The sequence below is a fragment of the Pungitius pungitius genome, chromosome 14, assembly GCF_949316345.1.
Source record: "Pungitius pungitius chromosome 14, fPunPun2.1, whole genome shotgun sequence".
NCBI classification, from domain to species: domain Eukaryota; kingdom Metazoa; phylum Chordata; class Actinopteri; order Perciformes; family Gasterosteidae; genus Pungitius; species Pungitius pungitius.
The window spans coordinates 12348727-12375484 of NC_084913.1; the positions used below are offsets into that span (position 1 = coordinate 12348727).

At 44.1% G+C, this 26758-nt stretch overlaps 1 protein-coding gene across 6 annotated transcripts; it reads left to right on the top strand.

Moving 5' to 3' along the window:
* Window positions 1-94: 94 nt before the first annotated feature.
* Window positions 95-25074, top strand: dtnbb (dystrobrevin, beta b). 6 transcript variants are annotated; one of them, XM_037486765.2, is made up of 20 exons: window positions 95-328; window positions 2497-2539; window positions 3737-3804; window positions 4011-4091; window positions 4179-4392; window positions 5749-5834; window positions 6060-6214; window positions 6311-6416; window positions 6758-6924; window positions 7950-8074; window positions 12816-12890; window positions 16503-16593; window positions 17129-17217; window positions 17491-17604; window positions 18784-18880; window positions 19226-19246; window positions 20396-20555; window positions 20717-20806; window positions 21472-21519; window positions 21666-25074. In XM_037486765.2, the coding sequence occupies exons 3-20, from the start codon at window positions 3738-3740 to the stop codon at window positions 21689-21691; spliced, it is 1812 nt and encodes a 603-aa protein (XP_037342662.2). In that variant the 5' UTR covers window positions 95-328; window positions 2497-2539; window position 3737; the 3' UTR covers window positions 21692-25074. The 6 variants fall into 6 exon arrangements, with proteins under 6 accessions (XP_037342662.2, XP_037342664.2, XP_037342665.2 ...); XM_037486767.2 differs by having other exon boundaries at window positions 6314-6416; XM_037486766.2 differs by lacking the exon at window positions 95-328 and adding an exon at window positions 672-738.
* The last annotated feature ends 1684 nt before the right edge of the window (window positions 25075-26758 follow it).

Sequence of the window (26758 nt, forward strand, 5' to 3'; positions counted from 1 at the left end):
GGAACATCCCTTTAATCTGAATTGTATCAACCCCTCTCAAGCTGAAGACACATATTTCAGAGTAAAAGCATGCAGTGCGCCTTTAACCAGCGTGCGTGCGCACATGCGTAAAAGTGTAGTAGGTGGTGCTCCGCTCCGCCGTCCTCTGCCGCTGGGTCGCTGGTGATGCCGAGAAGGAGCGCGGCGCTTGTGCGTCTCTGTGTGCGCCTGCAGTTGAAGGCGAATGAACCGCGGCGAGAGGCGGGATGTAGGATGGAACCTCCGGGCCGTTTCTCATCGCGCGGACAGCTGTAACGTCGGCGAACGCGCGCGCGGATTCACAGAAAAGGTGAGCGTGAGAGACTGTGCATGACGGAGGGAAATGTTCTCCTTATTCACCCCGGACCCCCTATCTGTCCCCATCGGATGCTGCTGCCGCTGACGATGATGATGATGGTGGTGCTGATGCTGATGCTCTAATCGCAACCTGCGTGATTTTCCTCCGGTAAAGGCCAGCGTGCCTGAATCTCTGTCTCTAGTCGAGACGTCAGTGAGAATTGACGAGATGCAGGATTGCCATTGTTTTTTTTAACCCCCCCCCCCCCCACCCCCACGTAAAAAAGAAAAATGTACATGAGCATCACGACGCACCATTCCCAATGCGGAAATAAGGTAAATAAGCAGTTAGATCACCAACATGGCTGCGTTGTGCCGTCGCTTCGGATGGGAATTTTTTCAAGTGTTGGAGGATCGCTCGCGGTGAGAAAATGTGTCTCGAGAAGTGGGTGATATCAGCAGGGGGGGGGGGGGGGCTGCTGCAGCAGGCGAGTCCTTCTGTTGACTCGCGTCAAAGCGATGTTGTCATTACTCGAAGCTGAAGGTGCGGTTACAGTGAAGTGCACCTGGCTCCCATCGCGATGACCGCATAGTCTGCTCGTATCAAAAGAAAAAGCTCTGACGTCAACACGGAATAAGAGCTCCTGGTTATTTATGAATGCAACGCGTAGCATCTCATTTAACTGAGACCTTTATCACTGTTCTGGTCTGTGAATTCATTTGGTCTCTGGATTATTAACTAATTGTCTTTCCTGCATTGAACTCGTTTAATTTATTCTTTCAAATAACGCCTTCTAACGCTGGGGCCCGAGTTGCCTACTCATGGATTTCTGCAGTTCACTTCACTGGCTGAATATTTACAATGAGCCATTGTGTTGTTTTGCTGACATGTGTCTGTTGGGTCTCCCACTGCATAGCAGATGTTTCCTTCCCTCTCCTCCCAAGTACAGCAGCGCTCCTCTGACATATCGTCTCTAAAAATACACAGAGTGTTCCCCATTTGGGACTCCATTTAATATGCAATTATGCTGACCGAGTGTTTGCAATTGCCATCATGACCAAAGTGAATCCTTCTACCCGATGGGTTATTGCCATGATTTGCACACCGGGCTGCAGAATGCCATTCTGTCTTTTCAGAGCAGTGGAATTGCTGCTTTAGCACACAGGGGTTTGTGCAGCGTATGAGTCCATTAACAGGAAATAATTGGCCATTATTTCGTTTTCAAAAATGACTGAAAGGTATTATTGCTTAAGCAAGCATGACAAACACGCTCTGGATTCGGCTTCTAAAATGAGATGATTTTCTGTCTTTCTTTTTACATCAAAGTCAATTCAACACTTAAAGCTCTGGGATCAGTGATGGGTATGGCTGCAATTAACAGCTATTGTCATTATGGATTTACCCCCAAACCAAGAAACTTTCAAACATATGCCGGAAGAGCATTTCATTGGAGCATGGAATTGCAACCCGCAAAATGTTTGTCATTTTTTCTTAGTTAATTACAAACCGCTACCGAGCTGATGGCTCACTTCATTCAGTTCTTACATTTCACACACTTAATCTCTAAAGCTATGAGTCCTAACTGATTATAACACTCCTTTGTATGAAACAAAATATGTGACTCCATTTCAGTGGACAGATTCTGTTTAAAAAAATGACCCGAGAATAAGAACCACTCAACACTCAAGTTAGGAACTGGAAAGAGAGAAGAAGAAGAAAAACAGAGATCCTGCCTGTCTTTGGACCTTCTGGGGTCAGCAGAGCCTCCTGCTTCTTTGCTCATACGCTGCTGGTCAGCTGACCCCCCCCCCCCTTTGGCCCTTTGTACACACATGTGATGCGGACATGTTTTGGGGGGGCCGTGGCGCCGCTCACTCACTCCCTCACAGGCCCCTCTGCAGCTCTCTGCGTCGGTGTCATTAGCCCACAGGATGTGAGGGACAGTGATCATGTGACCTGCAGCGCTCCCCAGCCAGCCCACCAGTATCCCCACAGGAAGAGAGAGCCCACGTTGAGTTAATGAGGCCCTCGAAGGAGGGCCGAGAGGCAAGGCCTTAATTACTCATTCAAAAGTGGACTTCCACTTTTGTCAGATATGAGCAGTTCATCTCTCGTGGTCACGGGGGCATCCAGTGAAAAGACACCTTCACCGACTCTTACCATGTGGCTTCTCTTCACAGGGTCGACGTTTGCCGCTTTGCTGTGTTTGACATTCAGCCAGAGGTAAATATTGAAATCTTGATCTTCTACTTGTGAGTTACAAGGCATCTGTGCCAATACAAATAGTACTATTTTCCAGTACCATACACGACAAATACATGTTAAAAAAAAATGGAATAAATGACTCATACCAAAGCCCGAATAAGAATTGTTGAGGAAGAGTAGAACTAAGGAGTGAATGCAGTGAGGAAACCTGTGTAGTTTTAAAGGTGGAGTGGTTTTCCACAGGTGTCCAAACAATGATGTTCAGTCGTCAGAGCAAAAGTCAAAGGTCAAATAGTTCAATGGAAGCCGAGTCTTTGCTATGACACGGAGGATTTGTTCCTGCTTTCAGAATCTGATACCTGCATCCTGAGGATTAAAGTCTTAGTGGGAAAGATTCATTTTTAGACGGCTGCACTGTGAAATCATTTTGATAATCTCTTCAGAAATGCAGATGTCACAACACAATTCAAACAAATTGTTTGATATTTTGGTAAAGGTTCCTTTTTTCCTCTCTCTTGTTAGCTAAGTTTGGAACAACATAAGCACAAAACCTCTGATGTACAACCAACTTGTCCTCGCTTTATTGTATGGATTAAACAAATAGGATATTACGAGTTATTTGTCAAGCTTTAGAGGAGCTGGTGGGGTTTTTGTTATTTGGAACAGAGCCAGACTAGTTGATTGCTTTACAGCTAAACTAAGCTGTGGCTTCATATTAAGCATCCAGGACATTAGGAGTGACACCACCTCTTGGCAAAATGAGATCAAGCATATTAACCAAAAACTCATTTCTTGGAATACAAGACACATTTTTGTCAATTTAAGAAATTATACATTTTCTTTTACAATATATCCAACTAGTTCCAATGTCTCTAATATTTTCACCAACTGAAATTATAAATAAAGCCAAACAGTTTGAGACTAAACTCAATGACCCTTCCTCCCTATCACATGTTTCCTCATCTGATTAAAGAGCACATGTGTTGACCGGTGAACAGCTGCAGGGCATACAGTAAAGATGGAAGCGCATGCTGTTGTGAGATGTGAAAACTGTCAGCTTCAGATGATCATTCATGTAATCAGTTATAATCTGAAACATGTTCTTCAATTCCACTAATGGTACATTTATACAGTACCAGTCACTTGCAATGTTTCTGAGCTGTTATTAAGAGTGACCTGTAAGCGTTGCCCGCTCTGCTGTCTGATGTGCCGCAGGATGATCGAGGAAGGCAGTAAACGGGGCAAGGCCATGGTGGAGAAGAGACAGCTCTTCATGGAAATGAGTGAGTGGAGTCGACGGGGAGAAGAAAGACTGGAGGAGCTCATGGCATTGCTTGACTGGCTCCAGGTTGCCCAGGAGATGTGTGGTCCCTCGCGCCCACAGCATGACTCCTCCCACACAGAGCCGGCGACAGGCTTTGATTTGAGATTATTAAACTGGTCGGATGCGGCATATATTTGAGACGCCTTTTTTTTTTTTGTCCTGCAGGAGCTCAAAACTTCGACGTAATCCGACTGTCCACCTACAGGACGGCCTGCAAACTCCGGTTCGTGCAGAAGAGATGCAACCGTAAGGGAGCTTGGAGGTTTCCCTCTGAATTTCACACCACCAAGAGACACGTTAAACCCTATTGACAGTCTGCCCCCGCCCTCACAGTTCACCTGGTGGACGTCTGGAACATGATCGAAGCCTTTCGCGACAATGGGCTCAACGCGCTGGACCACAACGCAGAGATCAACGTGTCGCGGCTGGAGACCATCCTGTCTTCGATCTACCACCAGCTCAACAAGCGGCTGCCCACCACCCACCAGATCAACGTGGAGCAGTCCATCGGGCTGCTGCTCAACTTCATGGTGGCGACCTACGACAGGTACGGCCCCGGCTCACAGCCCTGTGTTGGGGGGGAATACATAATAAATCAGATAAATACCAGGACCCCTCTTGGGAGTCCTGGTGCCTGCAGGTAAAAACACACCTTTGCTCAAAGTCAGTGGCCGTAGTTGTTTCTGCCTCTACAGCCTCCCTCTATAGTTACCACGTGTCTCTTCACACAGAAATGGGGCAATTTGTCAGTCAAATTCTGTACTTCTTTCCTTTTTAGCAGAAATTGGACTTACGGATATAAAGCATTAACATTTTATTCCTCTCAACACTCGTAAGAAATGGGACTAGTGAAAAAAATACCCAGCACATAACTTTAGTGTAGCTCCATCCGGCAGAGTTTCCGGCCTCAGGAATCAGTCCAAAAAGCTGACAAGTGTCGCATCAAATACACATCTGCCTGCTTTCTGTGTCAAACAGCAGGCAGAAATGTGTGCTTTGTAACAAAAGAAGAAAGACTCCCAATCAGCTCAAGTATTCCTGGTGATGTTTTACTGTCTTATTATCAGCTTTGTGCTCAAAGCATCCTGGAGGACGGAGCTTATTGACGGGAAAGCTCTCTCTCTCTCTCTCATTGTTGTACTTTAGTGTGTAGCGATTGATTGGCCGCTCGCCGCGTCCATTCATCGACCCGCGCAGTGGGCTCACTTTCATCTGTACGGCTGCTCCGTCATTATCCGCGTCGCTGGGAGACTTTGTGGAAATGGCTGCCTGCGATCAGGAAGCCATTTCCCTATCTGTCCCCATCTGTCCCCATCTGTCCAAACTGAGTTAGGCAGAAGAGCTTTTATGTACCCGGTTACCTCTACTCGCACACCAGAGAGAAATGAGTCTGAAGGAGCTGGTGTCTGTGCGAGTTGGAAGGACTTTAAGGGGTCTTGAGGCGGCCTGACCTGAATATACCGCGTTAATCTGTGATTTAGGGCTTAGTTCATGAATTTCGACATTTTACGCACTACTGGTTGCGACATCCAAAATGCAATCATGCAATTTTGTTTGGCACATACACTGTTGTGTAATATGTTAATCTTTAAGTTTTCATCTCAGCAAAACTCTCTGGATCAAATAATCCTTGCAGCGTGCAGACCTTTCTCTGCAAACGTGTCACTATCTTTTATTAGAGAGAATCTGTGTGTAACTTTATAATATCACAGTTTTATTAAGTGACCCTTGTGTAAAAATATGAGATGCTAAAACATAGAGTGACAGTAACACAAGTGGTGAACATAAGCAACCAAAATCTACAGGTCATACCAGACCAAATAAGGATGTCGGGCAAATTCAGTGTGTGCATTGAAATGAGCAAAGGTAAAAATAAGCGTTTCACCTCTCTCTCCACCTGCAGTGAAAGCCATGGGAAGCTGACTGTTTTCTCAATGAAAGCCATGCTGTCGACAATGTGCGGAGGGAAAATTGTGGACAAACTACGCTGTGAGTACAGTTCTAAGCACCCTAGATGGGCCACATTAGATGAAATCAAATGTCATGTAGTTGCTCAGATCAAGCACACGAGGGCACTGTTGGAACACGTGTGATGAATCGCCTTTGACTGCACACTGCGGAGTGGACAGATTGCGGATCAACACATTCACACATAATATGACTAAAGGCTATTTTACTTAAGAAGAGTCAACCCGACACAAGCTGTCCTCTCAGATATTTTCTCACAGATCTCTGACTCAAACGGAGTCATGATGTTTGCAAAGTTTGATCAGTTTCTCCGGGAGGTGCTGAAGCTCCCCACAGCCGTGTTCGAGGGGCCTTCTTTCGGCTACACGGAGCATTCGGTGCGGACGTGCTTCCCCCAGCAGGTACGAGGAGGATATCCTCTCCTTCTGCCTCCTCTTTTCATTCTGCAATCGTTCGCCCGTCTCGTTTAATACACGTTTGTGTGTGTTTGCATCTAGAAGAAGATTATGCTGAACACGTTTTTGGATGTGTTGATGGCAGACCCTCCCCCTCAATGCCTTGTGTGGCTGCCGCTCATGCACCGACTTGCCAATGTTGAAAACGGTGAGATAGGGACCCCTCGGCTATATATATTCACACTCAACCTTCATATCACATTTTTAATATATAAAAAACGGCTCAGAGCTCAGAGACATCTGAGACCTGACAAGGGCCCCAACGAGATCTTTTTTAGGTTTACTCTTTGCTGTAAAATGTTATGCTATTTTATACTTCTTATTCACGCATTTCAGAGTCAAGCTTTTTAATGCTGTTTTAATTATACCATAAGAAACACAAACAGATACATAAATACAAATAAATAATTAGAGCTATCTAAAATGAAAATAAATAGGAAAGCATTAAAAAGCCCAGCACTTGTTAATTTAAGGGATCTGTGTCTCCAGTCTTCCATCCGGTGGAATGTTCGTACTGCCGGAGCGAGAGTATGATGGGTTTCCGCTATCGCTGCCAGCAGTGCCACGGCTACCAGCTCTGCCAGAGCTGCTTCTGGCGTGGCCATGCTAACGGTCCCCATAGCAACCAGCACCAGATGAAGGAGCACTCATCTTGGGTAAGCCCAGATCGCTCTCAACCTCACGTGCCGCTGTCGCCTTTTCAAAGGAATCCCAGAGTCCACAACTGTGTGCAAGTGTGCAGCGGTTTCACATCATGGCACCGCGCCCGGTCCGACGGAGCCAAGAGGGATCTCACAGGGTTTTATTTTGGCAAATGATGTTGTATCCAATTAATCTCCCCTGTTGTCGCATCCCCCTAAAGCTCGATCATTGTGTGACGCATCTAATCTCAACAGGGGAAGTCACTGGATCCCAAATCAAATTCCCATCCCACAGAAGAGAATGACCCAGGACGTGAATTACATGGCTGAGTGCATAAAACACAAAGCACTGTTTGTTATGGGCCAAAGAAAACAACATTTATGATGTTTATCATGAGGGTTGGGTCTATAAAAGTCATTTGGGACGTTGTGCAATGGGCAAGTTGCACTTTATACGGGCAAGCAAGTTGTTACCACGACAACCTGCCAACCAGTCAACTTATACTTGGAGGGACCAAGATGCCATGTGGTGATGAGTCAGCTTAACATGTGACATAAAATATTTAAAGGCTTAAACCACTGACTGAACCAAATCTTTTGTGTGTGTGCGGATACTTCACGGTGGCATCTTAAGTATCGACGTGTACAAACTCTATTTCAAGTATACAAAATACGCCCATCGCTCATCTGTCAGATACGAGTCCAGCAAGTCACTGGTTGCTTGTTTCTTTATCCTCTCCACTGATGTCGTGGAGTGTGGAGCCCTCAAGGGACACCGACATCAGCTGCTGCATCACCGAGGTGACCTCCAATCGATTTGGATTTGGCTTTGACAGCCAAACACCCTCTCACATCCCGCTAAAGACACAGGGGCGCACAAATGGCTCTCTGCTCTCTGCTTTCTGTCGCCACTGCGTGCAAACAAAGGCCAAACATTGGCAATTAAAAAAAAAAAGGTTCCCAATGGCAACCTGGCACTTGTTCCCGTGGAGTGCTGCAGATACCTGACGGATGCTTTGTTGGTTCTGCCCTCTTCCCAGAAGTCGCCGGCCAAAAAGTTGAGCCACGCGATCAGTAAATCTCTCGGCTGCGTCCCGATCGGAGAGCCGCCACATCCTGTCTTCCCCGAGCAGGCCGAGAGACCACAGGAACTCACGCACACTGTGTAAGTAGCCATCGCCGAAACATTTGTTACCGCCGCTCGTGTCATAACCGAGGGAAACCCCATGATTTGTTGATTGACAGCGGGGCAAGGCCCCAGTGTGCTCAGGATCTATAGGCTGCTCTTGTGTAAACGCCTCCATCTTTCCGTTTCCTGGCGCCACATGACTGATACGAGGGGGCCATCTCGCCAGGATGTCAGGAACATAATTATTTGCCAACGTGGAAATGGTGATTTACTGCGCAGGTTCAAAACACTGCTGCCGTTAGCAGCGCAGCCTCCTCATCAGTCTGTGGGCACTGAAACGGGGACGGTGGGATAAATCTCACACTCCAGGCTTTGAGGCCCCTGGAAGTCATTATAGGAAATGCATTATATTCTCCTGCCGTCTTTAACCCTGCAGATCATTTGCATTTCAGTTGAAAAATCGAACAATTTCCATAATGAATTCCACCACTAAGATGCATCTGCGTAAGTCCACATCGCTGTGGCCACTTTATACTTTTCTCAGCATCTTTGTGCAAAAAAACTCTACAGGCTTCTGTCCTCCGCTAAGACAAAATCTACTAATGTTTCAGGTTTGAAAAGTGATTCATGATTTTTCTTGTTCATGGCGTTAATAGGATCACGGAAAATCTGTCAACTTACTTTCAAAATGTCTCGTGCCACATTTCATAACAAAACCCTCACATTGGTATTCCAGTCAGGACCTTAAACCTAAGCTGTCCGCGTATGGTCTCGCTCCTGGTAAGTGTCAGTGAGTAATTGATGGGGAGCTTCATCGTGGGGGAGAAAGCAGCTCAGTGAAAGCCAAGAAAAATGAGTAAATACATCCACATGATCTCTTGCTTTACTGCATGAAAGATGCAGTCATCTTTGAATCAGTCATCACATCTCGGCTCTGTCTCTGGCGGGAGGATCTTTATGAATTATGACCAAACCTATGCATTTAAGATGAAGGGGATTGGATTCATTCGCATAGTATCATCTAGGTGGCAGGAAATGACATCACACAGGTAAATTTAAAATGATTAAAATAAAATGTGTGGCTAAAACTAGTTGGTTTGAAATTGAAAGACGTTCCGGTTGTTTATGGATTTCTTTCAGACTTTAAAGTGCATTCTCATGCTCTCGCAGATGGCATTTCCAGGACGGTGCCATTGAATGTTTGGTTGTTCACTGACTTTTAGGGTAATGGATGTGACTGTTGACCCCTGAGACATTCAAATGTCTCTCTGTCTCCATTTTATTGTGAAAGTCTGAAGAAAAATATCTATTTTTGGTTCCAGAAGCATTTCTATTTTGATTTGTGCGTGGTGATGAAGTGGCGCCTCGCATCCACCTCGCCATGAAAAGATGCTTCCTAAACCTGACAGCCATTCAAAATATGTATTCATCGGCGACTGTCGTCCTCAATTGTGGCTCAGATGGAAGGCTTCCATATTTAACTGTGCACGTCTTCCAACTGCAGAATGGTTTTATGGGAGAGTTTGTCAGAGTCCATTTTGTGCTCATCTCCGTGAAAACATCCAGGTCATAATTAGTTTGGAACATGGCACATCATTTTGTGATTGAGCAACAGACTGAAAAGAGGGAGAAAAAAAGAGACGTAGAGACTCAAGGTCAAATAACCCCCCATATACCACAAATGATGGTTTGTGTAAACACACTTTCAGGGGTGCTTGAGACCCCAGAAAGAACCATCACAGCCCGCTAAGCTAAGCTAAGCTAACTGGCTTCTTATTTAACTGATGGAGCTGTGATATCAGCCGTGAATACTCCTCCAGCTCTGGGCAGATGAGTATAATTCACAGATAGTTGAACTTACAGAAACTTTTCTTTTAAATCCAAAATACCAAGTGTAAATCTCACTCCGGCACTTCTGGAAGAGCTGGCACTAATGGAATCATTTTCACTGGTTGGGGGACGTTTTCAGAGACATTATGGATGAATACAACGATTGTACGCCTGTCATTCCAGTGAAGATTCCCCTGCTGGCTACAGACACCTTCCCTTAAACTTATCAATGATCCATAACAGACATAATTGCTCTTTGTATTCTAAATTAAAAAACAACTGCAGCTCGTTGCGCTATCTTGATGAAGAGGCGATACTACGTGATCGAGGAGAGGTCCATGAGCGTCTCTCAGGTGTTTGTGTGTGAGGCCGATGGAGTCGCCGTGAGTAACACTGGCAGAATCAGGCTAGAGCGTCAGATGTGATCAATACAGCCGAACCTCACGGACAAGCGTCTCCACCTTGTTCCAACCGCTCGCATCCCCCGCAGGCAGAGCGAATCTATTCTGAAACCTTTTTTTGTTTTTTTAAAATATTTACTGGCATGCGAGAGCAAAGACTAACGGCGCGCTGAGCCGGAAACTTTCCGCTCCACTCAGAACTGTCAGAGAGGTTGTTGGGGACTTGAGTTTTGAAGAGTTGAGTTGCAGTTTTGGGATTCACCGTCTGTCTCGGGAACTTTGAAACCGATCGTACGGCTTCCAGCCCTCAGACGTAGAGCTGCTTCTGCCAAAAGACATCAAACACGGTCGGAAATAGTAACAATATGTAACACACACTTTAGTGTCAAAGTCTCTGTGCCATGTTTATTATCATTTTAATATTCTTCGTCTATATACAGTTATCCCAAGAAATCCCCTTTTACATGTTCGTCTATTTTAACATCTTTCTTTATTCCCCTATTTGAATTTCATCACAGCCATTAAAATGGAGGGAACAGGCATGTAATTCACTTTTCTGCGGGCGTGATTTTTTTTTTTTTTTTTTATGGCTGAGGCATCGGGGAAATATGAGCACCTCTGCCAGCGGGAGAGGATGCTTCATGTTTGTGGTATTATTTTTAGCCGTCAGTTGAAGGCAGCCATGCATCCGTTGTTTGTCAGAAATAAGGTGAATACGTACGAAGCCCCACCAGACTGGTACCGCTGTTCTCCTGCCAAGTGCACGGGAATGATGGCACATCGTCATTCCCTGCACGCAGGTAGCACGAGGCTTAGCGCATTGCAGACTTTGATCTTTTAGTGCCTAAATGTTGTGTCAACTGCCTCCAGTTTGACCTCTGAGGCAGCGCGCTGAATTGCTGGACTTTAATCAGCATTTCTTCAGACACTGACGTGAAGGAGTTGGGACGGATGTTGGAATGAATCGGAATCTTAGAGGAAAAGGAAATACTTTTACGTAACAAGACGCCCTACAGTTCCACAGGAGTTATATCGGTGTGCTTGAAAAGGACTGATGATTATTTATAGGAGGATAGAGAAGCTTTGACTTATATAACTCGCTGAAGGTAGAGGGTGAGTGGAGTTGTGTAAAATGCAATTATAGTCCGAACCGCGAAAGGCAAATTTGTTTTCACCGGCAGAGATGAAAGTCCATTAGTGCTTTTTTAGAAGTTGACATTAAGGTGTTTTGAGTGGCATTTTCGTATTATCCAGAGTGTGTGTGTGTGTGTGTGTGTGTGAGCAAGAGAGAGAGAGAGAGAGAGAGAGAGAGAGAGAGAGAGACGTCGTCATGCAGTCACGTGACTGCGAGTTTCCTTGGAGACAGCCGTGGTGTGGTCGCTGTAAATGCTCGCTCGCTCAGTTGCGAGCAGATTCGGCATCTGGAAGCAGCAGCAGTCGGATGTATTGTGGCAGCCGGGCAGGTGCTTTCTCTCTTCACAGGGGTAAGTGTGATGTCCCGCGCCTCCTCTTACCGCACCCTCGGGGTGGAGTGTTAGAACACAACGAGCGCTAAATGAGAAGCAAACATTGAACTTTGAGTGATTGTACACACCAGCTGCCTGTGAAGGAGACTAGAAGGCAGCTTGTGCAGGTTTTTACGACTGACGGTTTTGATATTACTGTTTGCAACATCAGATCGAGCAGGATTGTGTTATAATATATAGAGGATTGATGCTGAATCTGTTGGGCTCAGTCCTGAGGGAAATGTGAACGTATGCAGCGATAAATGATGACCGCGTTTAACCCCCATGGGCTTCCATGGGTTAGGGACAACTAACAAATGATTTGAATACGATCAATGATCCAGAATTGATGCAGCCGCATGCTCTTATTTTTAGAAGCACAATAATCTGTGTGCTGTGCTGTTGAGGCACTTTGTGGCACCGTGGCAGACAAGCGCTCCGTGTCTTGTGCTGATAACAGTACTCCGCACAATGTGGACATAAATAGTGTGATTTGGGCCTGATAGGACCAATAAGTATATCAGGACACCGTGCTCCTCAGTGCCTTTTGTGCAATAATGAGTGCTGTAAATAAAACAGTCAGTCACAATATCGAACAAAAGGCACCAGAGCAATATTTTGATCCGAGGGTTTGGGCTGCGGGGGACTCGTGGGGGCCACCGAGGCAGCTTTATTTACGCCGGCATAACATCTCCCGCAATGTCACCTTTCAAAGATTTTCACGGAGCAGTTTCCTTGTCTGCTGTTGTTTCTCTCGCTCATGTTAATCAGGTCGAAGCCCTAAGAACAAATAAATTCCCGGAAAAGTCAATTTTATTGTTAATTGAAGAACAACATGTTGTGCACCGCACTCCGTACACCTTAATGACCCCCCCTGCCTCCCCTCTTATTCGCTTTTGTACAGTTGGATTAAAATGAAGTCAGGATCGCTGATTCATGATTATTAATAAAAACGCGAATGCCCTCCACCCCGTTTCCCTGGCGGCAAGCCCCACAGGCGTCTGCAGCGTAGCATTAAAGATCTCTAATCTTGTCTTTTAGTCAGCCGAAACCAGCGGCCGACAACATGAACGACACAATGCTCATGTCCTCTGGGGCACCAACACCTACCAAAAGGTAAGCACCCCGGGCATAACGCACCATGTCTTCTGAAAGACGGGATCCTTATTATTCCACATAATTGGCTAATGCCTTCTCGAAAGACGACAAAATGTCACGTTGCAAAAATAGACTCTTTTAATCCCGTGACAGGTTCTCTCTCATCAGCGGAAACGGCAGGAAAAGCGCCGGAGATCTGACTGTTATTTGTTCCCTCACACTTGACACACATTTTTGCATCCTTGTGAGCATATTTTTAGAGAAACATTTGTTCTGCTGTCATGAAGAATATGTGAGCACTCCTAGCTAATGGGTTGATTTGACAAACAGATTATGACAGAATTGGAGCCTCATCATGTAAGCAGATAGTGGGCGAGAGCCCATTATTTTCTCCCATTGTTAATGAACCATTGTTTATGGATCTGCACTGTGTCCTGCGAGTCTGTGCAGGGTGAATCTTTCCCCTCAGTGAACAGCATCTCTCCCTCACATCTTTACGGCAATTAAAGTTTGCGAGAGGGCTCGGGGACTCAGGACTTCCCACGGCACATCAGAAGGGACGAGGCGTCACTGTCTGGTGTGCGGAAAGATCTGGTGTTTGATTGAAATACAGACATATTTTGTTAAAGAATTCAGAGAGAGCTTGAACGACGTCTGTGGCCTTTTTTTCCCCCCGATCCGCGCTCTCCTGGATCGCGGTATCATACAGCTCCACCAAGGACCCGGGCAGCTGAAGGGCATTATGCGCACTGCAGAAACGTCTCCATCTCCACAAGGCAGAACCTTAAAATGTGAAACTAAAGCCGCGGGTTCATGCCGACATTCTCTGTGGCATTAAAAGTGTAATTACCCGGCCTTGCTGGTAGAATTGCTATCTGTATTTAGAACAACGCTAACAATCAATACTAGATTAAGTTTCTTGCAGAGATGAACGTTTTGTGCAGTGCAGTCTCATCTCAGAGGGCTGACAGCGTCGAGATTAGAGGGGGTTTGAAGGAGGCTGACAAGATCGGGACACCCAAGGCAGTATCCAGCCCCGAGGGGTGGGGTGGGGGGGGGTTAGTGGAAGACGTCACGCGTGGCAGGCGTGCACAAGAGCGAGGCGGCGCTCTCGTGGCAGTAATGAAGTAGGCTGATAACCTTTGTCTTGACATTTTGCTCCGTGACTCAGAGCTGCTTCGGGAAAGATGTCTTGCAACCGAGGTCGAAGCCGCTGCCTCGGAGGTGGTTGAGTGGAGGGGGCGGAAAGAGGTGGTGGGGCGGGAGGGGGGGGCAGGGGCATAACAACTACAAAGCTGCCATATTTAGGGCAGAAATTGCGCATTAAGCCACACCGTGACGCTTCCAAAATAAGTTGTGTTGGGAGTGGGTGTGCGTGCCGGTAGATGAGCTGCAGGCTTCACTTGGGTTGGGTTGCAGAGAAGAACAGAAGGCCAGCTCCCACCAGCCTCTCCCTGTGTCATATTTGGTTTGTAAATATTAATCTATTATCATAATTACCCGGCACCGGTCGGAGGGACTATGAGTCAAATATGCTGCTGCTGAATAATTCAGAGCTCCTCGTGGCTCTGCCTCAGTTCACGAGCCTCCGAACATGTACAGCGGCATCGGTGCTGTTTCTCAGACGTCGACCCTTTCAGACTCTGAGAAAAAATACACATACACGCAACACATTGATGACTGAGTGTTGTCGGTGCAAAAGTTCAAACTGAATGCGCTCTGTGTGAGGAACTGTGTGTGTTGTGCTTCCAGCCTCCATCACAGTCTGCTCTCTGATGCCGTCTGCTCTGCTGACATGGCTCCCTCCCTCCCTCCCTCCCTCCTTCCCTCCTTTTAGAGACAATCGCTCACCACGAGCTCGTCCTCCAAGGGCAAACTGCAATTTATTACCCGTTAGTCATGCGGAACCACGGCGGTAGAAGATAAAATTAAAAAAGGAAAAGAAGAAAGCGTTGTCTTGAGTTTGATGAGCCTCGATTCAGAGCTAACTGAGAATCGTCTAAGTGGGAGTCGGAGTGGAAACACGGCGGTTCGTCTGTCACTAACTGTGTGACGCGTGCTCCACGTGAAAGATCAGGATAAAACAATTGGTGGTGAGTAAATTAAAATTGGCGTTAAATCCAATCACACTTGATAACAAAATATGCTAAATGCATCAAATTACCATACACTTTACTTTTCATCTTCTTACTACAAAGTAAAAATACTCATTTCAACTTAATACGTGGACCTCATTGGAATAATCTTCATGCTATAGGTAACATGGAAAAAAGGAGTCAACCGTATGAACAATTGTGACTGAACACATAAAGATGTGGATCGTCATAGCCAATATCCAAAGCAGCTTATGAGTGAAAATGAATTATCTAATTATTCAAGATTTAAATGAGTCAAGAAACATAAGATCATTTGATGGGATTTCAGATCTATTCTTAGTATTAACAGTGTATTTATACCAATGCTCAACAACTGATATAAAAAAAATGGAATATGAAAAGAGATGCCTCATCCCTCCAGATTGTTCCAAAGATTTGGATCTCTTTTAGTTAAAGTACCATCAGGCCAATCACAACACAGTATTTAAAAATAACTATCCATCATGTTGGGGATTAAAAATAGGACATTTGATGTTTGAGATTTAGTGTGTGAGGAAAATAATAAAAAGAAAATGGATAACATGAAAATGGTGTTATTTTCGATTGTGAAACACAAATAAAAAGTGTATGGGAGAGATGCCAGTCAGGGACTGCTCGAAGGCAATCACTGCATCTCAGTCTAAAACCTGCAACAGGCTGTCAGGTGGTGCCAGGAAACTCCCCGATGGAGCAGCTTTCATACTGATGCTGGCCAGACATCCAACCCAAGCAGCTCCCTGATATGTGTTAATGTATTACTTTGAATCTATAAAAACCTCAGGCTCTCTCTGTGCTTAAGCCTGAGGATCAGAGTAAATTAATAGGAAAGTGTCCCACTTTAAAACACTTCCCCTAGTGCAGACTAACTGAAGTCTGACAGGATCTTTGAAACAAGTCAAATCATCCAAAGAGTATTTTAAGATGCCATCACTTGGCCCTAAAGAAGCTACAATAATCTCATCACACAGGCAGCTTTTCTTTAACCTGCTTTGAGACACAAAAGTGGATCAGAAGGCTGATTTGCATTGTGCTTGTGTAAGGGCCTGGGTAGTCAAAGCTGTGCTCGATGATGCAGCGCGGTCGGAGGCAGATCGGGTTTAATGCTCTTAATCACTCTCCAGTCAGTCACATGGAGCCAGGCTCCATTTCAACTCCTCTTCATTGCAGGCCGGACAGCCACGCCCATTTCAAGTCTCATGTCGTATTCGACATTTTAAGTCGGTGAGGAAATGGCCCGAACGAGCATTGGCCCAGTCACAGATGCATTGGGCAGCCGGCATTCTCTCTCATCGATCTCAGTTCACTGTCACGACCAACCCTGTGTCTGTGTCCATCAACACTCAGACAACAGTCCAACATTGAGTTCTCCTCGATTACAAAGTGCGACACGATCCCTTTGACTTAGCGAGCTTCTCATAATGGGGTCAGTGTCACTGACGTGTGTGTGTGTGTGTGTGTGTGTTTGATCTATTTCTCTCTCTGTGACTTTGGGCAGTGTGTTGGAGAGTCCCAGTCGGCTAGATGAAGAGCACCGCCTCATCGCTCGCTACGCCGCCCGCCTGGCAGCCGAGGCGGGGAACTCCACAGTGAGTGTCTGGCAGCCCGGCCCGGGGTGGCCAGCAGTCGACCCGCATCCCACATCTCATGTTTTGACGAGCTATTTGAGGCGCTTCGTTGAGGCTAGAAAACTTTAATGTTGAAGCCGCATCACAAGAACTGCGTAACACTGCCGTTCCCTGCAGTTTCTACTTAATATTCACCTAGAAATTGCTGTGATCTCAGAAAGATAATACTACAGTATATAAAGAGATAATGTGTTATATCAATCAAAATTAACACTGTGGTTTGATTTCATACGAATGTTAAAGAAACAATACTTCCATCTAGGTATCTTTGATAAAAAAAAGTAGACGCTTGACAGATGTCAGTAGAGTAAATGTTCACGCAGGGTGACTTTAGGTTCATTTGGATTTGTATTTAGAATCCTTTATAATAAAATAATAAAGTGAAAGCCGTGGGAAGATGAAGACTCCCTGTGTATGCAGAAACAGCAGAGAGTCTCACTGTGGTCAGAAGGTAGCATTTGGTTGCTAATGCTTCTATTCTCATTTTGTTTTTCAGCAACAATGTCCTCCAACAGATCTGGGTTTCAACTTTGATGCCAATAAGCAACAGAGGCAGCTGATTGCAGAGCTGGAGAACAAAAACAGGTGCAGTTTAGTTATTTATTGGAAACTAAGTGTTATTGTACTGACGGTTGCAGTGGTGTAAATTTAGTATTATTAGTTTAATGAACCACTAAATTAAGTAGTGTGAAAATAGTTTTTTTATTTTATCAGCAGTGCATCGGAAACTAAGAATTTTTGTGCTTAAAATTCATTTGGGTGCAATCTGAAACCTTACTACTAAATGGAGCCTCGACTCTGGTCCTCGGAGCAAAGAATCTTGGGCTGTTTATCTAACTGACTGATTAACTCATCCAGGGAGATCCTGCAGGAGATCCAGCGGCTGCGTTTGGAGCATGAGCAGGCCTCCCAGCCGACCCCCGAAAAAGCTCAGCAAAACCCCACGCTGCTTACTGAACTGCGGCTCCTCAGGTATTATCCCTGCCCCTCTCACCAGAGCATCTTCCTCCCAACAGCAGGAAGAACATGCTAATGGAAAAAGGCCTGTAGGCGGCACTCATTTTCTCAAGAAGAAATAATGTGCAACTCATTCAGGAAGGTGGGGGTTTGAATTAGCTTCGGCAGCGTGAGCGTTTGTCATGCTGGTAGGACGGCGAGGCCCGTTGGGCTCAGTTCTTGGAGGAGACTCACCCTGAGAGGACGCGCTAACAGCACTTGTGGCGCTGAATGACTTTTTGTTTGTCTGGCCTGGCCTAAATAATGAATCAGCAGTCAGGTCAACAGACATGGCAACCATTTCTATTTTTTAAATTGATTTCAAGTTTTACAACATACTTCAATGCTGGCTAATCAAATTTTCAGCAGAACTAGCAATGCAGTCGAATTATACCTTCTCACTCTTCGGCATGTTGGAGGATTGTTGGAAGGACCGGCATCTAATCATATGTTGTATTAAGAGATAGTTCTATAACAATTGGTTTATATGGCTGAAATGCACTTATTGCAAGACGCTTTGGATAAAAGCGTCAGCTAAATGACGTGTAATGTAATATCATTGGAGGATAAATATATCACACTTTCTCATGGTTAAACTCTGTTTAGAATCATTTGCCAGCTCACTGAGCTTGTTCATGAGGAAGCTTTGTACCAGGACATTATCACAGACGGTGTGTGAAGATGCCTTTCATCTGTCCGGGTAAAGGGAACAGAGCAGAGGTGCTCACACTGCAGAGTTTTGCTTTTTATAGCTGTAGTTACTCATTGTGAACACCAGGGTGCGCTAATAGGCCAGAAGGGAATTGAAGGAAAATCATTTGAGAAAAATCTGAGTGGACCAGCTACCCTTGTAAATGATGAGGGCTCCATGAAAGGGGTCAGGTCTGGACCAAGCTATATGACTTTACAATCATGCATCAAGCAGGGTCAAGAGACTCACCCCGGACTTTAAGGTGAATTTAAATCCCCTCTCACACGTCTGTGCAGGCTTCTTGTGGGAAAGAACTACAGCAAAAACATACATTTTGGCAATATTTTAAAGACACGGTTAAAAAAAAGAGACTAAACAATTAAGGTGTCATGCTTCGTTTGGGAGATGATAGAAGGACAAGATCACACTACAACTTTCTCCTTTGTGTTAAAACTGTGCTGCAGGCACAGGAAGGACGAGCTGGAGAGGCGCATGTCAGCCCTGCAGGAGAGCAGACGGGAGCTGATGGTGCAGCTGGAGGGTCTCATGAGGCTGCTAAAGGTAAGACCATTACCTGTTTCTAGAAGGCCTCTGAATCACTAATTATTTCCCAGGATGGTGCATAAACACTGAGCCCCTCTTCTTAAAATAGCATTCAAAAGATTTTGTCTATGCTAATCAAGTTCACACAATTTGGTTTTGAGTCGTTAGTGGCGTGTTTGATTAAATGAGATGTTGACATGTTTGATTCTTTCAAATCGAGACAATGCGTCGTATGGTGCATGCAGAAAACCTTTCCTCTTCCTCCTCTTCTTCTTCTTCTTCATCTTCTTCCGCTGCTTTAATTCTGTTGCTCTCACCCTTCTTGCTCTCTCTTTCTCACTGCTTACCTTTGCTGGCTGATAGGATGAGGAGCAGAAGCAGGCTGTAAGTTGCCTTTAATTCAGTTCGCAAGGCTACAATACCTAGCTCTAGTCTCAGTACTTAGTTTGAAACTACTATACTCCTCCTTTTCACGGACGTGAATAAAGGAAGCTTTTATCATTGGTTTTAAGAATAAAGATAATTGTATTCCCCTATCTAACTTTGTTCCAAGGATCTAGTCCTCTTACCCAGGCTAGTCCCGCAACTTCCTCTAAATAACCACTGTGGCGCAAAACTACAGTCAAACAAGTCCAAACCAGTTGAGAGAACTGAGGGAGGCCCAAATATCGGGGACCCGTCCCTTTCATCTGCACTAACAACCTCCCGTCTAATATGACTGCAGTCTGGCCCGCCATCTGCCGCTTGGCTGCGAGCCATCGACCTGAGGCTGCACCAGAGCCAGAGACACACAGCGATCCTTTCTCTGAGACATAAACCTCTCATCTCAGCACAGGCCCCAGTCGCTCGTACACACATGGTTCTCATTAAGGCCCCAATGCAGTAAAGGTGCACTACAGACTAAAGCCAGACAGTATAGGGCTTTACAGAAGGGTTTCTTGCCTTTAAACCATTGGTTTTGTTTGTTCTCCCTTAAAGGATTACCATGTTTTGTTCACATCTGTGTCTGGGTTTGTTTTTGTAAAAGTCCCCTTTAGAAAGCGAAAAGGTCATCTCTTCCCAAAAGCGGCCATCTGTGACTGCAATACGGCATCTTCTAATGCAGTAGTTCCAGAATTGGCTTAGATTTAGAGATTAATCCAATTTTAGATTCACTAAAAGCTTGCAAATGAACAACCTTCCAGTATGTCATGAAAATAGCCAAAGGACCTGTTACTCGTCTTTCTTGTACCTGTTGTGGTTAAATATATTAAATGAACATGTACATCTCATTTTTTCAGTGATATCCTAGTTGCTGATGCAAATCCAGATTGTGGCCAACTCAAAAAATGTTTTAAAACTGACTAAAAGAATAGTTTCTAATGTAATAATGTTATCTTCTAGTGCAACATTCAACGAGAAAAATAATACAAAAAAAAATACATTTTCACCAAAATGTCAAATGATTACACACAGTACAGCAAATACCTCATCCTAAAGCTAACCATGTTAGCTGATGAAACTGTGACCATCACGGGTGTTTTTATGTTGCAGTCCCAGTCCGGAGGCTCCCCTCATTCCTCCCCCAGTCACGGAGCGGGCTGCTCCATGCCCATGCCCATACGCTCCACCTCGGCTGGCTCCACCCCAACTCACACACCGCAGGACTGCCTGGCAGGGGTGGGGGGGGACGTGCTCGAGGCCTTCGCTCAGGGTGAGTGTGCACCAGAAACAACGAGCGGGCACTAAGAACGCACAATGTGTAAAATAGTTATTATGGTGTGTAGATCTATTTACATCTCCGCATGATCACACTGCGAGACTAGAAACCACACGGGTTGTTATTTTGATTTGAAAATCTTTCAATTTTTCTAGGTGTACCTAGAAATCTTCGGAACGATCTGTTAGTTGCTGCTGACTCAATCACAAATACCATGTCATCGCTGGTGAAAGAGCTGCACTCAGGTTAGTCAACACCAGCTGCTCTCGAACACCGAGGACGCCACCAAATTCTACCATTCGGATTAGCTTGAATAAAAAAACAAAATGGCAATTTACAAAGTTATTTATTTTTATGTCTAAATGTGGTTAAGCATACATTGGATTACTGTAATCCACAGAAAGCATAAGTTCATGTCCAGTCAAGTTTGAATAGCATCACTGTAATCAGGACACATACTCCGGTAGAGACGTCCCTCAGAGGCGAGGAACACAAAATTGATCAGTTTTAAAATTAAATAGAAATTATGACCCTGAATAAATTACATTCATAATCATAATGTCAGGCGGTAATTGAATGGAAAGCAGTGTATCTATTTAGGTCATCAAAGCTAACAGTGGCATAACACATGTATTTTACTTTTTTCTCATGTTTTTTTTCTCATTTGTTTGGAAAGGTTGTCCTAACAAATCTTTTAACACTCAAAAGTACGTTTTAGTTTCATGTTTTCAGTTTGTTTCATCATCTGGATTATGACTTCACCTACGACTGTTTTTTTTGTCATTACTGAATTATTTTAATTTGCGTGTTTGTCGCTCTCACACCTTCTTCTGACACGGTTCCCTCTATATTTGTGAGTTTTTGCGTAGTGGAGCAAACAGTTTTGACTGAAATCTCTCTGTTTTTAAAGTTGATGACGTGGAAGACGAGACCAACATGAGGAACGGCGGGGACAGAGGTAAAAGTACACGTCTCTGGGAGACAGTTTTATTACATGGTATTACTATCTACTAGTGACGTGTCGTTCGTGCCACGCAGTTATTTACAAATTCACTTTGCAGGCTGTCAGCTCTTCTGAATATGCTCTTCTGTGTTTGTATCCAGGCACATTGAGAGTACCGAAGCACTGAGGACAAGCTAACATCCGTCCACCCTGTGAGGACACAAAGTCATCAACTGGAAATAATCAGTGACGACGACAACAACAACCGCTGGCATTAGCACGTTGAGTAATGCATGCTGTAATCTAACGGGATTTCACTATGTGAAAAAAAGACGTCTCATCACACCTTGCAGGTAGCAGGATGTGTCTAATTAGCGAGTGTGTGTGTGCTTGTCCTGTAAACAAAACCCGCTGTAATTAATGAATGATTTCCCTCATGACTGCTAAGGAATGGCTTGCTGTGCTTTCTCCCCAACTGTTCCATGCAGCAGATCATTCTGTGTATAGAATACTGTAAACACGTGACCACAGGAACACCCCCAAACGAGGCTCACAAACACGTGACTTTGTCTATGGTTTTACTTATTTATTTTTAATCATTTTTGCATGAAGTTGCACTCATGGATTTTTGACTTGCTATGCCAGCTCTCTGCAGGGTTGTGACGACCGCTGGAATGCCAGAATATGTCTTGTGTCAGAATTCCCAACAGGTGTGTTCACTTTCAGTCAGATAGTTAAAAAGTAGAACGTAATATGCTCCAGATTCAGTCAATAGTTTGATCTTTTGGGAAAAACACATCTTTGCATACGTTCTGAGAGATGACCTTGATACCAGTCTCATATAGTAAACAACGCTAGTGTGGCTTCTGAGCCTACTACTGTCATTGTTGGCAGAAAGCTGAGACTAAAAGAAGTCACAGCTTCTTTGTTCTTCTCACAGAAACATACATGATAACTCTATGCTGAATAGGAAGCTTTTACCTGCAGCCATACAGCTTAGCTTAGTCCAAACACTGGAAACGGGGGAAACAGCTAGCTTTGCTCTCTCTACCCTTCTAAAGCTGAATAATTAATATGTGTTTAATCTAAAAAACAACACCATGTGGTTTTACTGGATTGTGGATGCTGCCGTATTTCTTGGACGAGCGCAGTGATTTTCTGGAGTCTTGAAGTGTGTGTGTTTTTTAATGCTTTGTTTTATTACCTATATAGCCAGGATAGCCCTTTTTCCTGTTTCCAGAATAATGCTAAGCTAAGGTTAGGCTGTGGCCTAATACTTACTTACAAACATCGATCTACTCATTGTACTTTTTAAATACACTTCCTCACAAAATGTTCAACTATTCTTTTTGATTGGTTGCTGATTTTGTCAAGAAGCAGTTGCGTTTCCATGGTAATAGTATTTCTGTGAATGCGTGCAGGGATATCTGTTCTGACAGTATAAATAATAAACAATGTATCCCGTTGACACAGTAACCAGGAATGATGGCTGGCATCCAGAACACTGCACGCATGTAAACACACACACACACACAATAAGTCACACACTGTACTGCTGCTACCGCTCTCCCGGTGAGCCGCTCAAACAAATAACAGGGCTGTGCGATTAAGCTAAAACCAAGGGGCTACCACAAAGACAGAAATGAGCAGTCTCCCTGTGAAAAACTGTGACTAGCTGGCAGCCTCAATATCTATTGTTTCAAGCGTAGGGAAGCACCTCAGGATGTTTAAAGTGGGATGAATTAGACATCCAGTTTTAGTTGTGAACTGAACACCTGTGAGGTTATAGTCAGCAAGCGAGAAATGCTTCAATAGCTTTATTAGTTAATAAAGGAATATTCAAAAATGTTTGTGTGAAAGTAGGTGCTCAGGGACTGCGGAGCTACCTGAAATATGGTGGTAATGTCCTTCGACTGCTCAGACTGAGAGGTCAAAGGTTAATGATGATCAAACGAACAGAGGGGTTTTATTCCAAAACACACAGAAACTGTTATTCATAGATTAAACTCGCTGGTCATGCCTGACGTGACATTTGGTTGAAACTTCCTGATGTAGTACATGTCACTCTCATGTCACCAGTCAATTTGTCTTATTTTGGAATGAAACATTTTAATGAATATGTAGAGGAAGAATACAACAGCAAGTGATTAGAAGCCGGGGATAGAATGTGAATTACTGGAAGGGGAGAAGCGCTATTTGGTGAAGCATGATGTTGAAAATAGTTTGTGTGTTTGTTCATTTGTGTCTTTCGCGGAAAAGTCCCAGCGTGCAGTCCTCCTCAAGGGTCACTGCCAACGGATGTTCATTTTGAATCAGGTTGAAGTTATCTTATTTGTGTCTTCTGGTTCAATGTTCTTTGTCCATCAGGGTTGCCATTCATCTCGAAAACAAGAAATGTTAGATTATTTGGGATTTTTTTGGAATATGGTCTGCTCTAAAAAGGAAGTAGTAGCGGACTGAACCAAACTGAAAAGTATTATGTTTTTGTTTGGAAATCTGTACAGTAAGCCTGTCCTACAATATAAGCTGAGTATAAGGTGTTAACAACCTGTTACACTGTGTCAAGAAAAATAACAAAAAGAGGCTCCTCTTATTGACATTTTAAATGTGATGCTTTTATTCAGTTCTCCGTTCTGCTCTTGGTTATTATCGTTTAGTATTAGTGGACTATAGTCAATGTAATTTGTCAATAACGGAGAACATGCTCACTCACGCTTGCATAGTCGCCCAAATATAAACGATCACTATGAAGGTCTAAAAGTACTGTCACTTTAAATGATGTGGCGACTGCTGTCAACATGCTCTGTTTATTCAGTGGACAAGGTCCAGAAAAGATTTAAACTGAAAGAATTACCGTCTTCCCCTTCATTCTAGCCATGCATCTGAACTCTAAAGTTTATTTTCATTCTTTCAGTTTGTGCCTGTAGCTGTTCTGTAAAGTGCTGTACAAAGTAATCATTCAGCAAATAAGATGATCCATCTGCCTTTATGTTCGTGGCTTTGTAGAATTTATTTATTTAATGTGTTCTGGGGGACAATTTGTGCTCAGCCTTTACATTCGTGCCAAATTGTTTGCGGACATTGTGTGTCATAAAAATGACAGGTATACATCAAAGTATATCTGCCTAAGTATGTTGTTGTTGCCCATAGTTTATTCACTGAATGCCTGGAGATGTTATTGTTTTCCACTGCTGGAAAAAACATTTAAGTGTTAATAAAGACAGACAACACATTCCAAATTGACTGATAGACTCACTGATGTCATTATAGCCACTGCAGAGGCAATACTGTACACCCTGTGGGGAAAACTCGGGGTAATGCAAATAAAACACAGCCGGTCACACCGAGGTGCAAACATTGTGAGCCTTTGACTGATGCACAGAGACGGCGTGCAAAAAGGTCGCCCTCGACGACAACGCTCCCCTGCTGTTATTTATCTGTGTGCGTTCTGTACGGTTACGCTTCTGGTTTGTTTCTCATATTAATTTTACAAAACAGTTTTATGTCACAAAGCCACTGTCTTTTGTAAATAAATCAAATGTGAGATAAATTAAAAAGATTTAAAATATGGCTTTGACTGGTCATTTGTGATTGCTGGTGTGTGTTTTGGAAAATAGTCACTAAAGGTCCTTCTATTGTTACCACACGTGACATTTATCAAACAGCGAATAAGGGCGTTATCAGTGAAAACAACAAAGATCATTACTTTAGTACAAATTTGAGGCACTTTTACTCTACGGTAGCCTTTCTCAACTTAAGGGTGCGCTTTTACAATGACGGCAGGAATTACATTGTTATTATTATTATATTTCTCTGCAAATCAAATCATAGTGACACATAATAAACAACAGAATAGTAGATTGAACACCACCAAGGTATCATCGGCTCCCCGTCACCCTTTTTGTGGTAAATGTCTAGTTAGATTTGTAGAAATCAATGCTTCTCCCTGTCAGTAAGGGACAGTAAGTTCATCTCGAGCTCAATTTCGGATTAAGACATCGGCTAAAAGATTTGCTGAATTTCTTTGTGGTTGTAAATGCCCTCAGAGTCCAGTTAAAGTTGTTTGAATGGGACAGGCAAGTCGCAGCCGAGTCGCAGCGAAAGTGGCCTATGCGGTCGACAAACGCGTCCTTAAGGATGCGGCCTAGCTAGCTAGACTTTGCGACACAGTCGTAGGTCACGAGGCTTCGTCTTGCTGCTGTCCTCAGATGAACCACTCAGGGCCAGTGAAAAAGGAGACGCCGCTGCTTCCAGATCAGTGAACCAAATCCGCCCGCTGCTCCCACGTTTCCCCTGTCCCTCTCGTTGGCCCTAAAGAGACTGCTCAATTTGCCTCACAGCGAGATGCTCCATGAGCCTCCAACCGTCCTGCGTCTGCAGCATGAAGCCGAGCAGTGTCTCCGACTAGTGGGCGCGTGCGGTATTAAGCGTCGGTTGCAGATGCAGGCTGCTGGAGAGTTAATGGAGTGAATGGGGGAACATACTGTATTTGAAATCTTGCTCTAGCTGCACTTTAGGAAATTAAATAAAGATGCGCAAGATGAAGATCCTGCACATAGGATAAAACTTATTAGATGAGCGGCTTTTATGAGCGGCTTGTGATATAGAGATTCAAGCAGAGCCGGCTGTCTAGGCGATTGCTAGATGCACAGAAAATGTATATAATACGTATAAGATCCTTTCCCACACATAATAGTACAGAGTCATTATATTTTTTTTATAGCAAAACTGAATAATTCTGCAAAAATCCCCACTATAGGGGTGTTTGCATGCCTCATATTGATGGCTTTCACCAGCTGCTTTTTTGCCATTTAGTTTAATGAAAGGAAGAGTGAAGTCATACCCCCCTAAGATGCTGAAGCAATAACAATACTTGAGAACCTAACAACTAAGTGGATTTTGACTCAAAGCCACGATTGAAGCCGTGAATTTTCTCTTCCTGCATGTTTCTTATTAGTTTATGGAAATTAGAAATTCCAGACGTTTTACAAAAAAAGTATTTCCTGCCATTATTGACTAACATAATTTTTGTTCACACGGTTAACCTTCTTGCAACTTTGAATCCGTTAAACCCCGGCAAAATGATAATAATTTGAATCACCAAGACAATAGTTGAGGATTTTTCAATGGAATGTTCAAAGTATGCAAATGCTACCACATATTTATTACACTATACTATATGTACTCAAACATCTGTATTCAAAAGTATATAAACTGAGTATGTACGCGGCAGGCTTGTCGTGCGAGTATGTGT

Coding starts and splice junctions, on each gene's coding strand:
- dtnbb (XM_037486765.2), top strand. CDS start 3,738: ATGATCGAGGAAGGCAGTAAACGGGGCAAGGCCATGGTGGAGAAGAGA. Junction 5,835..6,059: donor AATTGTGGACAAACTACGCT/GTGAGTACAGTT, acceptor CTGTCCTCTCAG/ATATTTTCTCACAGATCTCT. Junction 17,605..18,783: donor ACTGAACTGCGGCTCCTCAG/GTATTATCCCTG, acceptor ACTGTGCTGCAG/GCACAGGAAGGACGAGCTGG.